The sequence below is a fragment of the Gobio gobio genome (assembly GCF_949357685.1).
Source record: "Gobio gobio genome assembly, chromosome: 14".
NCBI classification, from domain to species: Eukaryota; Metazoa; Chordata; class Actinopteri; order Cypriniformes; family Gobionidae; genus Gobio; species Gobio gobio.
This window is the reverse complement of record NC_137107.1, coordinates 12,563,841-12,579,020: the sequence shown is the minus strand read 5'-3', so window position 1 is coordinate 12,579,020 and position 15,180 is coordinate 12,563,841. Positions and strand designations below refer to the sequence as shown.

The 15,180-nt window shown below is 37.9% G+C and overlaps 2 protein-coding genes across 2 annotated transcripts; one reads left to right on the top strand and one right to left on the bottom strand.

The window, feature by feature from the left end:
• The first annotated feature begins 487 nt into the window (after positions 1–487).
• LOC307137177 (uncharacterized protein) lies at positions 488–5,522 on the top strand. The gene is made up of 7 exons (XM_079834675.1): positions 488–662; positions 1,975–2,648; positions 2,967–3,012; positions 3,110–3,201; positions 3,852–3,962; positions 4,399–4,675; positions 5,117–5,522. Exons 1-7 carry the CDS (start codon positions 642–644, stop codon positions 5,330–5,332), a joined length of 1,437 nt encoding a protein of 478 aa, XP_079690801.1. The 5' UTR covers positions 488–641; the 3' UTR covers positions 5,333–5,522.
• Positions 5,523–6,016: 494 nt separating this feature from the next.
• Positions 6,017–13,202, bottom strand: LOC307137810 (uncharacterized protein). Its single transcript, XM_079835775.1, has 15 exons — positions 13,135–13,202; positions 12,215–12,339; positions 11,981–12,124; positions 11,671–11,887; positions 10,500–10,575; positions 10,092–10,400; positions 9,821–9,905; positions 9,608–9,696; positions 9,265–9,462; positions 9,089–9,175; positions 8,515–8,768; positions 8,179–8,307; positions 7,915–8,055; positions 7,683–7,800; positions 6,017–6,607 (listed from the first exon to the last, which is right to left on the bottom strand). Exons 1-15 carry the CDS (start codon positions 13,153–13,155, stop codon positions 6,387–6,389), a joined length of 2,214 nt encoding a protein of 737 aa, XP_079691901.1. The 5' UTR covers positions 13,156–13,202; the 3' UTR covers positions 6,017–6,386.
• Between the last annotated feature and the right edge of the window lie 1,978 nt (positions 13,203–15,180).

Below are 15,180 nucleotides of genomic sequence, written 5' to 3'. Positions count from 1 at the left end.
CTTCTTTAAGCGCAGGGGAGCAACTGTGTCTAAATTAGCGTTGTCAAAAATATCAATATTTCGATATGTATCGATACTGAAATATCTGAAACAATGCGATGCTCCTTTTCTACAGTATCGATACCAGCAGCGTCCTCTCCTATGGAAGCAAATTAGAGACATAATTATTTGAAATTTAACAGCCACTGAATACTTAGTTTTGAAATATTTTAGTTTTAAAAACTTTTATCTGAACTTCTTTTGCTCTGAATTCACCCCTTTGAAATTATTTTACTTTGGAAACCATTCGAATTTACCTCTCAACCTGAATTTCGATTAATATTTTTCAATGCTCACAAATTCAGATACAAAAAAAAAAATCAACTTGCAGAATTTCAGATAAAATAGATTCAGGTTGATTAAATTTGATTGCTCAAATTCAGATCTCAAATTTCAAGTTCATATTTTTCAAAGAAAACTTCGGTCTAATTCGACTGCTCAAATTCAGATCGAAAAATTCAAGTTAAATATTCAGACGGTAACATCCGGGCTACCCAGGATAGGAAAAACAGTTGAGCGCCTATCAGAGCACGACGACCTGTCTGTCGTGATGACTCGTGATCCAATCATCCAAGAAGTCGATCGGCACGGAGGGTATTAAGATGTCTTCCAGGGGAAATGAAGTAAGTTTGCTGTTTATGTACAATCAGACTCAGGGCTCGACAGAAGTATGTTGTTGCTAATTATGTTAGGAACACAGCTATGGTTTGTGTGAATCGTCTCTCTTTGTAGACAGTCAGCTAGGTAACACGTTATAAGCTAACGTTAACGTTACTGAGAATGAGCGCTCAATGCGTGCTCTAATAACACACACACACACACACACACACACTGGACGCTCGTGGTGTTTTCAGCGTTTCACTGTATGAGGACATGATGTAGGCTACATGTAAACTTCATGACAGAGCTGCTATGAGAGTCAGTTCACGAGAATCTCACCAATTCTTTTGATAAAACTATCGTCATTCATTTGTATCATATACACACAGAACTAGTGTCTTTACGACAACCTGTCAAAATAAAAGTTCGGTATCGCGAGGAAATTATAACAGAAATATATTGCGATTACACAGTAGAGTACAGTATAGTCTACTTCAAGTAACTTTAGGCATAATAATACAGTAGTTTATTAAAACACACAGAAACTCAAATGTCTATAACCCACCGAAATAAAGGTCCGGTCTAACTCAAAGAAATTATGAAAGAAATTGCACAGTAAAATGTACTTTAAAATAATACTAATAATAATTTAAGATACTTAAAAAAAAAAAAAGGAATATCACACAAGTTTTCATACAGGTTTTAATTCAAACAGTAAACTTGCCAAAACATTAACACCATTTTCCCCCCCAAAAAACACCATTTCTAAAATTTAATTTGTATTTTGTGCCCATGATGTTAAAAAAAAAAATGTTGTGTGTGAAAATTGTCAGCTGAATACGATGTATCACGGTATACTCACTACAAAAAACTAGACTACTACACCACTGAGTATAACGTAACGTTACAGCGGGCTATTTGTCATATAAACAGCTCTCTATGCAGATTACCTATACTGACCATACCTGTAGGCTGGTCAATGATATCCCACATAAAACGCTTTTCAGAGTAGGATAAAGTTACATCACGCCAGACTTGGAGTGAATATATTAGCTTTAGGGAATCGGTTGGATAAGTCATGGTAAGCTAATAAGCTAAAGTTGGGGATTCATCCGTTGTGTGAGTTTTCAGTGATTTACTACGAGCCTACTACTAAGTTACTAATACACTCTTATCATAGTTCTAAGATAATAACCATTGCTTTAAACATATTGCTGAATATTGAGCCCTGAAACCGCATTTAAACTGTTGGGAGAATGTTAGGATTTGAAATGTAATTACTGTATGTTCATTAATGCAGCTGTTTTTTCTGACTTCCATTTTTTTGTTTCTAAGGAATGGCTGCTTGACCACATTTTGGAACGACTCCGCTCTCGTTTAGAGCATATTCTTGGACAATTGCCTCTGGATTTGGACTACTTAGAGTTCATTAGCACACAAGAATTTGTGTTTTTAAATGCCATATCCAGTCATGTAGCTGTTTCACAGCCTATTTTAGATGCCTTGACAGAGCTACATAGCCTTGTAAATGTAGAAAAAGAAAAAAATATGCAACACTGTAAAACTGTACAATTTGAGCAAGGACCAGTTGGACGACCGAGAATGGTCCTGTCTTTGGAGTACATTTCCAGCCTTTTGGACCTTAATCTGTCCATCCCATGCATAGCTGCGCTTTTGGGAGTGTCGAGGCGAACAGTCCATCGACGCATGGCTGAGGCTGATCTCTCAGTTAGGGCACTGTACAGCACTCTGACAGATGAAGAGTTGGACCAGTGTGTGATAGACATAAAATCCAGGCAGCCTCATTCTGGATATCGAATGGTGAAAGGACTTCTTCAAGCTCAAGGACTGCGGGTGCAGTATGAACGGGTCAGAGCTTCCATGCACCGTGTTGACACCATCGGAGTCATATCCCGAATTACAAACTTAGGTTGCATAGTTCGAAGAACCTATTCCGTTCCTAGCCCCCAGTCCTTGATGCACATTGATACAAATCATAAACTAATCCGGTAAGTTTTTAAAGTCCTTTTATTGACAAAGGACAGATTAATTAAAAACTGTAAGATAATATTGTAATCAAATAATTATACTTTTGTATAGGCCTATTCAGCATACCATCTTTATTTAATAGTGCTTTGACATACTAAATTACTTTTTGATTGCTTCAAAAAATGACAGTAATAATCCAGGGTTTTAGAAATTGCTGTATTTCATTTTGCAGTTGTTAAAATTCAGATGTTTTTTCAAAAGCTTACCTGTGAAAAAGCAAACAACTAACATTTTCTCTAAGTTATATTTATCTTTTTTGTATGTGTGTTTTCCTACAGCTACAACATTGTCATCTTTGGTGGCATAGATGGCTTTTCACGGAAGGTAAGCACAGTATTCAGTGATAAATACACAGTACACGTTTGACCTTCTTATATACATTTGTGTTTCATCCAAGTAGTAAAACTGCATTGTACTGCAGATTATGTATCTTGGTGCAGCTTCCAACAACCTTGCTGCAACATCCCTGGCATTCTTCGAAGAATCTGTGGAGAAGTTTGGTTTCCCTCTTAGGTAAGTATTTTACTTAGGAATGTTTAAGTTTTACAGTCATGCTTGAATGGTTTTAAACCTCTTTGAAATAACCAAAAGTACACTTTTGTGTGGTATTTGCCTAAAACACTGTTTCTATATTTGTATAAATTGTATAAAGATCATGCGGTACTTCAGGAGCCATTTATACAGGTTGTCTTTCGAGAGTACTCTCGTGTTGTACGGGAAAACCTATTATGGAAATTATCCATAATTTTTCATTTCTTGTCAACACATTGCAGCAGCAAGCAGACCTAGGTGAGCTGGCTCGCGCGCCCATTGGCTGCTCTGCGGCAACCTATCGACAAGCCGCCAGTGATGTCAGCACCTTGGCAGGTCATGTCCCACCGAAATAGGCGTGGCTTATGGCTATAAATACCGGGCTCGGATAAACTAGCTTACGCAACACTCGTTCCCGCTTCTAGAGAGAACCGAGGTTATGTTAGTAACCGAGACAATTTCAGTTATTTTTGTATGACTGTATAGATCTTTTTTTTTTTTTTTTAAATCTATATAGATATAATGGGGTACCCTTTATAACTAAGTTAAAAGCATGCATCATGTTCCACATTAATGTTTTGTTGAGATGTATATAAAAAAAATAACTCATGTAAATGTTACTCTGTTTCAAGGGTACGGGCTGATCAGGGTGTGGAAAATGTAGACATTGCACGCCTCATGTTTACAGTCCGTGGCACTGGAAGGGGCAGCTTCATATCCGGCAAGAGTGTTCACAATCAACGGTCAGTCCAAAACTTCAGATAATGCTAGCTGAAAGATACCACCTCACTGCTGCCATGCAAGAACATTATTATTTGCTAAAAATACAGTATATCAGCTTGCAGCAGGACAACTATTTGAGGAGTGTGAGCTGAAAGTCTCCAGTGGAAGCTGCTGTCAGTTAAAGGGTACTGAATAGCAACCTCCTTGCAAATTCAACAGCCTTTTTCTTGCTGCAAAAAAATAAGTTAGTTTTTTGCTGGGCAATGGGTCTGGAATTACATCTGTATGTCACTTCTGTTTTGATAGAATGCAGTGACATTATATTCCATTAAACATGGTTTCTTCTTCTAAACAAATAAAGTAGATAAAGAAAAACACAACTATGCATTGAACAATCTGATGAATTTTCCCTGTACATAAGTTTAAAGGTTCCTATTGAACTTCACTATTTTCCAGAATCGAGAGGCTTTGGAGAGACCTGTGGGTAGCTGTCACAAACATCTACTATGATGTTCTCCACTACCTTGAAGAAGAGGGCTTCCTCAACATCGCCAATGCTACACACCTCCTCTGTTGCCATTATGTGTTCCTGCCACGGCTGCAAGATTCCCTGGACACTTTCCGCTGTGGCTGGGACAATCATCCAATAAGAACAGAAGGCCATATGACCCCTAATCAGCTGTGGGAGCTGGGCCGAATCCATCACCCAATTCAAGGCCCAGAAAATATGGAGGTATGTACCAAATGTACAACTTGAATGCTTTCAATAGTATACATTTTTGCTTGCAAACATTAGTTATGAAGACAATGCACGTTTGTCAATACTCCCTTACCAAAGGCTGGCCTTAAAGGAATACTTCACTGATCAGCATTAAACTTTGTATCCGTAGTATCCTGGTAGTATTTTCGAACAAAAGTGCGTCGGTCCCTCATATCCCACTGCGACGAGAAGTTCTCATCGCAAAGGAATATGAGGAAACGACGCACATTCGTTTGAAAATACTATCGAGATACTACGGATACAAAGCCTTATGCTAATCGGTCAAGTATTCCTTTAAGTTAATAAATATTTAGCAAAGTGGTTTACAAAAGTGTAGGTTACAGTAAGTGCCATAAAGCCATTAGGATAAATAATACTGCAAACAAGTAAGGTTTTTCTATTTTGCTTTGATAGGGTATGGATATTCCTCACATTGAGTGGGAAAACAGTGGACTTACTGCTGATGGCTACTCCAGTGTCATCGTCCCAGACACAGAAAGCCCACTGACTGATGGACAAATGGCAGCTTTAAGAGAAGTTGTTGACCCAAGAGCTATATCCCAGTCCTTTGGCTGTGATATCTATGTTGCTGCTGTTCAATTTTGTGAGCATGTTCTATCTGAAAACTGAGAGACACACGCATGCCCCCCTTGTTTCTGTTCTGTTTGAAACTCAGGGCAAGCGAACTACGAACATTTACAGGACATAAATACATTTTAGGCATTTCTTATAATTGTTTTGAGTTTTATGAACAGGCCTTTATACTGTACAGATGTAAACAACTTAATTAAACTGGCAATAAAAACCCTTTAAGACTGGTAGCAGCTGCTAATGTGTCTATTTGAGCAAACGCCCCACAAATTAATCAGTACATGAGTTGTACTGAAAATCAAACTGACCCTGCATCACAATATACATATTTTTCTTGTATAACCGGTGGATTAAACATGCACTATTTTCATATTTAGGACGTTATGAAGTAAATCAGACTGAAAACTGTTGCTTAATTGCAGTCAAATGACCCTTAAAAGCACAGATGGGTGTTAAGATAATGAGTGTCATGTCTTTATAGAAGTTATTTGGTACCAAAGATTGGAAAAGCATGTTTGCAAAAGCAACAAAGGTTATAGTGGATTTGTTCTAGGCATTGAACATTCACTCTGGAGACAGATGCATTCCTGCATAAGATGTTAAGCACAGCTAAATACAACAGGCATCATATGAGTTAATCTATGAGTTTCCATCATTCTAATCTGAAATAATAAATGTCAATCAATGATGCATTTTTATGTAATGAAAACACTGATGGATCTGTCATGAACACAATGATACATTTATTATAAGTACCTCGCAGACAAACACTGATGAAGCAATCTGAGAACAGCAGCGGTAACAAAATATAAAAATACACTTCATCCAAATATTTCTGTGCTTAACTGCATTTGTACATTACTAAAATAACACTTAACTTTCCTTAACTTTTTTTTAAAAGGACGTTAACTTTGAAGTTGCTACATTGCTATTGCTAGCAGGCTGCATGCCATTTAATACAATTATTCAACCCCCTATACTGTATATATCCATCAAAAAACAATGAACTTTATATTCGTAATTTAGCATATTAATATGCAATCATTTAAACATTTAACATTAACATATGGCGTTATTCACCACTGCTTTGTCCCTACACAAGACCAAATCCTGTTTGGCAAGTGCCAATACAAGCCAGGATGTCATTTTTAAAGGATGCATAGTCCTTGTAATGTCCTGGGATTCGCAGGGTCTCAAAACAGGTGGAGGCTGTTGGGAAGCTGCCTTTAACTACCTCAATGGATAGGTTATTCCTTGGCATAATCTCCCACCCTGTCCAGAATTTCAACAGGTCAGTCAATTCATCAGGTGATGCTGTGGATTAAACAAAATGGATCAAATGATAGGTTGCTACAAATAATGAAAATAATTTAGAAAATTAAAATAATGTTTAGTATTCAATAAATGTATCATAGTAGCTCTGTTATGTAACAAATAAAGCAGTTTCTTGAACAGAAATACCATAACACCATATACCCTGGTGAAATGTCAAAAAGGTATGAAAAAATCCTATTAATAAAGCTGTGTGCGAAGAGTGTGCGGTTATCTACTCTTTCTGTCATATATACAGGTGTGCAAAGATAGTCTTAATAGTAACCTTAAAGCTACACTATGTAACTTTTCCGTCCACTAGAGGTCGCCTGTTCAAAACAAAGGCGTAGTTTGATGACGGCACGTTTGAGCGCAGAATCTCGGGACATGTGGTCTTCACCTCACAGCCGGTGGAAAACAGTCAGGATAGGACTAGGGCAGAAATCATGTTCATGGATGCGATTATTAACATTACTGTAGTCTGAAGCAGAGCAGGAGCGAGTGTTGTGGAGCTGAGCAAGGCCGCAGGAGTGATTGAACTTTTATTATGACACGGTTGCCGGCGCTACTTCCTCTTTTCCAGTCATGAGTCTGAGGTAACCCAACTCTGTTTATCGTATTAGATATATCTGAGTGTGTTGAAAAGGAAGTTATGACGGTCGCTCGGCGGCTGCTATGACACTTGTTCACAATGCGGTGAGAGTAAAGTGTTTCACTGAATAAAACCGGAGACCGAGGCGGGTGACGCAGATATGACGCAATCGACAGGCGACTCCCTCACACGCATAGCTCACACGTCCCGGTTCCTTGGTTAAAATAGCAAATTTCTCACGATTTACAAATAGTTTAAAACATTTGGGATAATCTAAGTACTCAACTGAACAAAATATATAACACTGGCCTAGTGGTTTCTGGATATTTTACTGCAAAAATCCTACATAGTTCACCTTTAATAATGAATTTAACAATTTCTATAACTAACTGTTTAAAAAGTAACCTGCCACTTTTAAATAAAAACTTTGGGTGACTAACTTATTTAATTAACAGGTTGGCAAGATTTCGAACTCTGTACACATACCATTTTCAATGAAGTGGCGAAGATAACCTGATATGCGGCATTTTGTGTCAAGTGAATAATCGTCGTCGTCGTCGTCATCATCATCTTCATGAGGCCAGGTGATGTGCTGTAGGATTATCTACATTGACAATAAAACAACATGACTTTAATAATTTTACCACTTTATCAAGGATTCTATCTATATAATATAATATACACACACACAAAATAATATCAAATTGTAAAAACTTACCGCAGGGTTACAATCCACTGCTCTCTCCTGTGGAAAAAGCTGGGCCACTGTGTCAGGTCGTTTGGTCAGCAATGTCCACATTGGTGTCTCTTTAAGACCACGCCTGAATTGTTTGATTTGTCGTGTTACACGTCCAATTACCTGTTGATGACATTACCGGACAGAAGACAGAAGGTGAAACAAGTCATTTTTTATTATTATCCCAAAGCCAGTTCTGAGGATGACTTGTGCCAATATGTGACAGTTTCTTTAAATTTCACGCACAGCATGGATCAACATCTTCTCAAAAAGCCATCTTCGGTTATTTCCAGTAAGGCCAGGGAGATCCCAAGCATAGGCCAACTCCTGGACACTGGTTTTGTCCTTGTCTGAGAGTTCAGATTCCTCTTCAAGCTTTAAGACAGAGAGGGAAGCAAAAGGCTAGGCAAGTTTATCTATATAGCACTATTTAAATTGCTTTACATTCAACATTAAAAAGCAGTTTAAAATGTAAAAACATTCATTAAGGCGAATAAAAAAAAAAAAGCTAAAAAAAAGCACAGTCTTCAGAAAATCCATGGGAAAGTCCAGAAATAATGAGGTTAGATAAAAAAACCATACAAGCCTGATTGTTTCACGGATGTCTAGGTCTGGACAGTCCTCTGGTGTTACTGTTGCAGTTTCCGGGCTTCCTCCAAACAGGACATGCACAACAGCAGGGCTAAGCCCTGACAGGCATGGTCCTCCATGAACAAAGGAGTGCCCCACCATTCTGCCTGCCATGACGAACATGTCACTTTCCACAAGAAAGTGAGAGGCTGAGGGCACTAAATGGCCTGGCTGTCCATCAAAGAGATGTGTAACAGCAGTGTTTGCTGTTTAAGAAATTTACAAATTAAGACAAAAGAAAGTTCAAAATACTACATATTCTATAAACTTTAGAAGTACCAGGTTAAGAAAAAAAAAAAAAAAGTTTATATATATATATATATATATATATATATATATATATATATATATATATATATATATATATATATATATATATATATATATATATATATATATATATATATATAAACAAACATAACAGAATTACAATATGTTTAAAAGAAAAAATGTTTAAACACAAGACTTTAATAACATAATATTTGCTAATGACAAGTCAGATTACACATAGCTACAGTCAACATACCAAAGTTGAAGCAAAACCCAGACTTAAGCTTGTTCATGCAAGTTGAGAGGAAAAAGCGACTCACACCCTCTCCAATGGCTGCATCACCTGTAACACAATGGAGGGTTTGATATAGTAAAAGGGAAAAGCAATACTTAAGGTAGGCTTTTACTACTTTGACATGAAATTTAAACTACCTTCAAGTCTGCAATTCAAGGGTCGTGCCCATTCCACATTCGGCTTCTTATAGAAGCAGATGAGTGCAGCGTCTTGTTCAGCAGGGCTCTTTCTAATATCCATGCTGAGAAGTAAGGGATTCTTACTTTGTTGATGGCTGAGAATAGAATCCCGAAACAGAGACATGGCCTTGGTAGGGTCTTGTACCGTGAGCCACTCTAGTGAGAGATAAAAAGAAAATGTTACCAATAAAATGACTTTGGATATGCAAGTTAATACGGAAAGAGTATTTCTTCAATTTTACTTTCACAGTTTACCCTCCATAACATTACTGTCCTACTGCTAACCCTGAATAGGACCTACCATCTGTAACATGTTCACAACTGGACGGTCCAGGCATTGCTTCTTGCTCTTCAACAGTACTCCTATCCAACACCTCATACATTTCTGCACTGCCCACATTCACAACACAATGTTGAACACTATAATTATATTTGTTGCTGCTTCATGGTTTATATCTGATGGTGAGTGAAACAAGTACATACAAATAAAACTGAATTACAGTATATAATGTACCTTTCACCACACGAAGCAGCATGTACTTCAATAAAGTCAGTGGTAAACATTTCCATGCAGATAGGACAGGGCTCCTGAACTGGTGCTGAGAAAATGGAAATAGCAAAGATAATCAAAAATGTGACTTCAGCAAGAACCAATAAATTTAGTCATGGCGTTGTATTTTTCAACAAGGCCATTTGCCCTTATCAAAAATTATGATTTTAGGCCATCCATATTGAATGTCAAATCTATTGAAAATGCTTAATTTATTTTTTACATTGTCTCTCACCTTGCACACTGTTCTCCTCCACATTATCCAGATTGTCTTCATCATTGTCAACATCAATGATGTTGCAAGACTTCAAGTGTTCCATAAGGAGCTGCAGGGGAATGGCTGCTCCACACTTTTGGCACATTGCCTTGGGCATGCCACTGAATACTTCATTACTTAGTTGCAAAGGAGTAGTGTTAAGTTCGTCTTGAATTGGAGCTATGTAAAGAGGAGATTTACCCCCCTGGCTTGCAGCCTTTACGATCTTGCCTGTGTATCCAGTATGATCAGGTGCCACCAGGGAGAGCTTTCGGGAACCCCATCCTCCTATAGAAAACATGAACATGGGAAAAAAAATCTAAAAATGCTTTAAAATATGATATAAACTGTTTACACACACACACACACACAAAAAGTTGTGCATACCTGTTGCTTTGTAAATCATCCAGCCTCCAGTTACAGCCTCAAATTGAGGATAGACACCTTTGAGTGTCTCACATATCTGTAAGCAAAGCAGATACACAGAACATTAATAATATGGGCCCCACTTTATATTAGGTGGCCTTAACTACTATAAACATCTTTGCTGATATTGAAGTGGGATATGGGTAAAGTTATGGACAGGTGTGGTGGTGTGGGTAAGTTTAAAGGTAGGGTTAGGGACAGGTGTGGTGGTATGGGTAAGTTTAAGGGTAGGGTTAGGGACAGGTGTGGTGGTGTGGGTAAGTTTAAAGGTAGGGTTAGGGACAGGTGTGGTGGTGTGGGTCAGTTTAAGGGTAGAGTTAGGGACAGGTGTGGTGGTGTGGGTCAGTTTAAGGGTAGGGTTAGGGACAGGTGTAGTGGTGTGGGTAAGTTTAAAGGTAGGGTTAGGGACAGGTGTAGTGGTGTGGGTAAGTTTAAAGGTAGGGTTAGGGACAGGTGTGGTGGTGTGGGTCAGTTTAAGGGTAGGGTTAGGGACAGGTGTGGTGGTGTGGGTCAGTTTAAGGGTAGAGTTAGGGACAGGTGTGGTGGTGTGGGTCAGTTTAAGGGTAGAGTTAGGGACAGGTGTGGTGGTGTGGGTCAGTTTAAGGGTAGGGTTAGGGACAGGTGTAGTGGTGTGGGTAAGTTTAAAGGTAGGGTTAGGGACAGGTGTGGTGGTGTGGGTAAGTTTAAGGGTAAGGTTAGGTGTAGGTAAAGTGTCAACAGTGTAATTACAAATGTAGCTACCGAAATTAATTACAGATGTAATTACATGCAGGTATTTTTTTAAATGTAAGTACAATGTAAAAACATGTATGTACACAATAAGTGCAATGTATCAAATTATTAATTAAAATGTTAGTACATAGTAGTTAAGGCCACCTAATATAAAGTGTCCATAATATGCATGTATCCAGAAAGGATGCTGAACTGTTGAAATGAAGGATGATTGTACTAGAACATCAGTCTTGATTAGATGCATTTTAGCTTATTAGAATTCAGAATTAAAACCTGTGCCAAAGGATTATAATTTTCAAATACATTAATGCAGACTATGTTAAAGGTATAATTTACCCAAAAGTTAAAATTCAGTCATTATGGAAGCTAGCGCAAATATACATCTATGGAATCTGCTTACCTCATCATGTGTTGTGCTCTCATCTAAATTAACAGTCCTGCGGCCCAGTCCTGCCTGCAAGTGGACTAGTTGGTCTTGTTCTTTTGGGGTTTTCTCATATTGTTTTGGTAAAAGGTAAAAAGCAACTTCTACTGGTTTAGGCCTTTTAGCAGGAACAAGATTCACTGCCGGAAAACGCCTCTTCCCTTTTCCCTTAGTGAACATACCTGGAAACGACCTGTAGGATATAGCACAGTCTGTTAAAACTTGATTACTATCAAATTATGAGTTTTTATAAGATTCAATTAATCCAGAGAATATAATGCTGAACCTTGTCAATTCCATCTGAATAGAAGGTTTTGGTGGCTGATTGCCTGACCTCTCAATTGGGCCTATTTGCCTCTGTTCCATCTGAACAGAAGGTCTTGGTGGCTGATTGCCTGACCTCTCATTTTGGCCTATTTGCCTCCGTTCCCTGCAGTATAGTAACCAAAAATAATCATTAATCACAGATTTGAAAAATATCCATGTGAACAGATTTAAAAATGTTTTTTAAACACTTAACCTTATATCCTGACTGCTGCAAGGAACATCACTAACGTTACTGGCTGCACATCCTCCCCTTTCAGATTCGGTCAATAAGGACATTAAGTGCCTGGCTGATCGTAACAGCTCAGCATGACTAGTACCCTGTCAACACAAACATCATACAGAAAATACAAAATAACATCACAAGAGAGAAAAAAAGGTTTAAACCCACTGACCATACGACTGATGTTAAAGCTACAGTGTAATCTGCATAGAGAGCTGTTTATATGACAAATAGCCCGCTGTAACGTTTTTTTTTTAAGTATCTTAAATTATTATTATTATTATTTTAAAGTACATTTTACTGTGCAATTTCTTTCATAATTTCTTTGAGTTAGACCGGACCTTTATTTCGGTGGGTTATAGACATTTGAGTTTCTGTGTGTTTTAATAAACTACTGTATTATTATGCCTAAAGTTACTTGAAGTAGACTATACTGTACTCTACTGTGTAATCGCAATATATTTCTGTTATAATTTCCTCGCGATACCGAACTTTTATTTTGACAGGTTGTCGTAAAGACACTAGTTCTGTGTGTATATGATACAAATGAATGACGATAGTTTTATCAAAAGAATTGGTGAGATTCTCGTGAACTGACTCTCATAGCAGCTCTGTCATGAAGTTTACATGCAGCCTACATCATGTCCTCATACAGTGAAACGCTGAAAACACCACGAGCGTCCAGTGTGTGTGTGTGTGTGTGTGTGTGTTATTAGAGCACGCATTGAGCGCTCATTCTCAGTAACGTTAACGTTAGCTTATAACGTGTTACCTAGCTGACTGTCTACAAAGAGAGACGATTCACACAAACCATAGCTGTGTTCCTAACATAATTAGCAACAACATACTTCTGTCGAGCCCTGAGTCTGATTGTACATAAACAGCAAACTTACTTCATTTCCCCTGGAAGACATCTTAATACCCTCCGTGCCGATCGACTTCTTGGATGATTGGATCACGAGTCATCACGACAGACAGGTCGTCGTGCTCTGATAGGCGCTCAACTGTTTTTCCTATCCTGGGTAGCCCGGATGTTACCGTCTGAATATTTAACTTGAATTTTTCGATCTGAATTTGAGCAGTCGAATTAGACCGAAGTTTTCTTTGAAAAATATGAACTTGAAATTTGAGATCTGAATTTGAGCAATCAAATTTAATCAACCTGAATCTATTTTATCTGAAATTCTGCAAGTTGATTTTTTTTTTTGTATCTGAATTTGTGAGCATTGAAAAATATTAATCGAAATTCAGGTTGAGAGGTAAATTCGAATGGTTTCCAAAGTAAAATAATTTCAAAGGGGTGAATTCAGAGCAAAAGAAGTTCAGATAAAAGTTTTTAAAACTAAAATATTTCAAAACTAAGTATTCAGTGGCTGTTAAATTTCAAATAATTATGTCTCTAATTTGCTTCCATACTCTCCGACCGACAGCGAGTTGACACGCACCTGCCTCGCATTCAGTCCGGTTAACTCTCTGAACATGGCGAACGCATGTTCTGCTGGATTTTTCCTCATGACAGCGTGTTGGTGTTGGTGTGAATGGTTTGAAATTTCGCGCGGGATTGCACATAACGTTAATTCTACTAATTCCAGCAGATTTCGCGTTCGCATCTGAAGCGCACACACACACATACCGTAATAAAGCCACCTCTGACATACAAGTGAAAAAATTAGCTCCTTTTTCCAGCTTATTAATGGTAAAATACACTCAAAAAAAATGTAAATGTCCATCTTAGTGAGTATTAACGTAAACACAGTCGTAACCAGTTCAGAATGTGTAACAGGAACAGTGTTTGGGATCCATGCGTGCGTCAGGTCTTAAAGGGACAGCAGTTATTTATTATTCAAACTACAAAAAGACAAACGATCACTTACTGCTCTTGACTGATTAACTTGTGTAACTTTAATGGATTAATCTCTATTTTTTTTTTTTTAATGAAGATTATCCAATGTTATTTTAAATTTGATTACTTTGTTTTTTTATTCAGTTTCTTACCTAAATACTGTTAGACCTACCTGAAAAAATAAAGCAGTCTATTTCATTTGTATCTTTATTCTATTGTATTTATTTGTGCTATTGTGCTTATTTAATTACCGTTTACTCGTCTTTTTAAATTCAATTCGAAATCAAGCTTCCTTGTGCTGTATGTGTAAGCTATTGCAACACAATTAGTTAGCAAATTTGTGAGATAATTGTAATAGTAATTGATCAACGTTTATATGAGAAAAAGCGTAATCATATAAAGCAGTGGTCACCAACCTTTTCAAGCCAAAGATCCCTGACCTCAGCCTTGATGAAAGGCAAGATCTACTTATAGATTTTTCATGGCCGATTCAGAGGTTTTTTTTTATTTATTTCGAGAACATCTGTCTGGTTTTTTTTGTTTGTTTTTTGTTCAAGCAAATTAATTTGTTGTTTATTTGCTCTATAACAGCCCAAACTAGCCTTAAAAAAAAAATTAGCCATTTGAAATGTGAGGAAACCCCTGCATTTTAATCATGATCCAAACAAAGATACACACATGTTGTTACAAGTAGACAGGAGGCAGACACAGATGTAAACAGGTATGGTTAGTTTATTAGACCACAGTAGAGCAGGGGATGTGGAGCAGGTGAGTAAACCGGTTGTTGGTAGATAAGATGGTGATACGAGAGAGAGAGTTACTGTCTTTTGTTTTGAAGATGGAATGACGCTGGAGCCTGGAGGTAACTGGAGACTGGAGATCGCTGGAGTACAGAGGGACAGACAGGAACACACCCACACAGCAGACAAGGAACACGGAAGGAAGGAGACACGCTGGAGACAGGTAGGTATCAGTAGTAGAGTCCTTGAGGTAAGCATAGCCAGGAGTATTTGCGAATGAGACCGGACGTGGAGTGCTGTGTGCGTGTGCTTCTTATAGTGCTGGAGATTAGTGCCATGATGAGGTGCAGGTGATA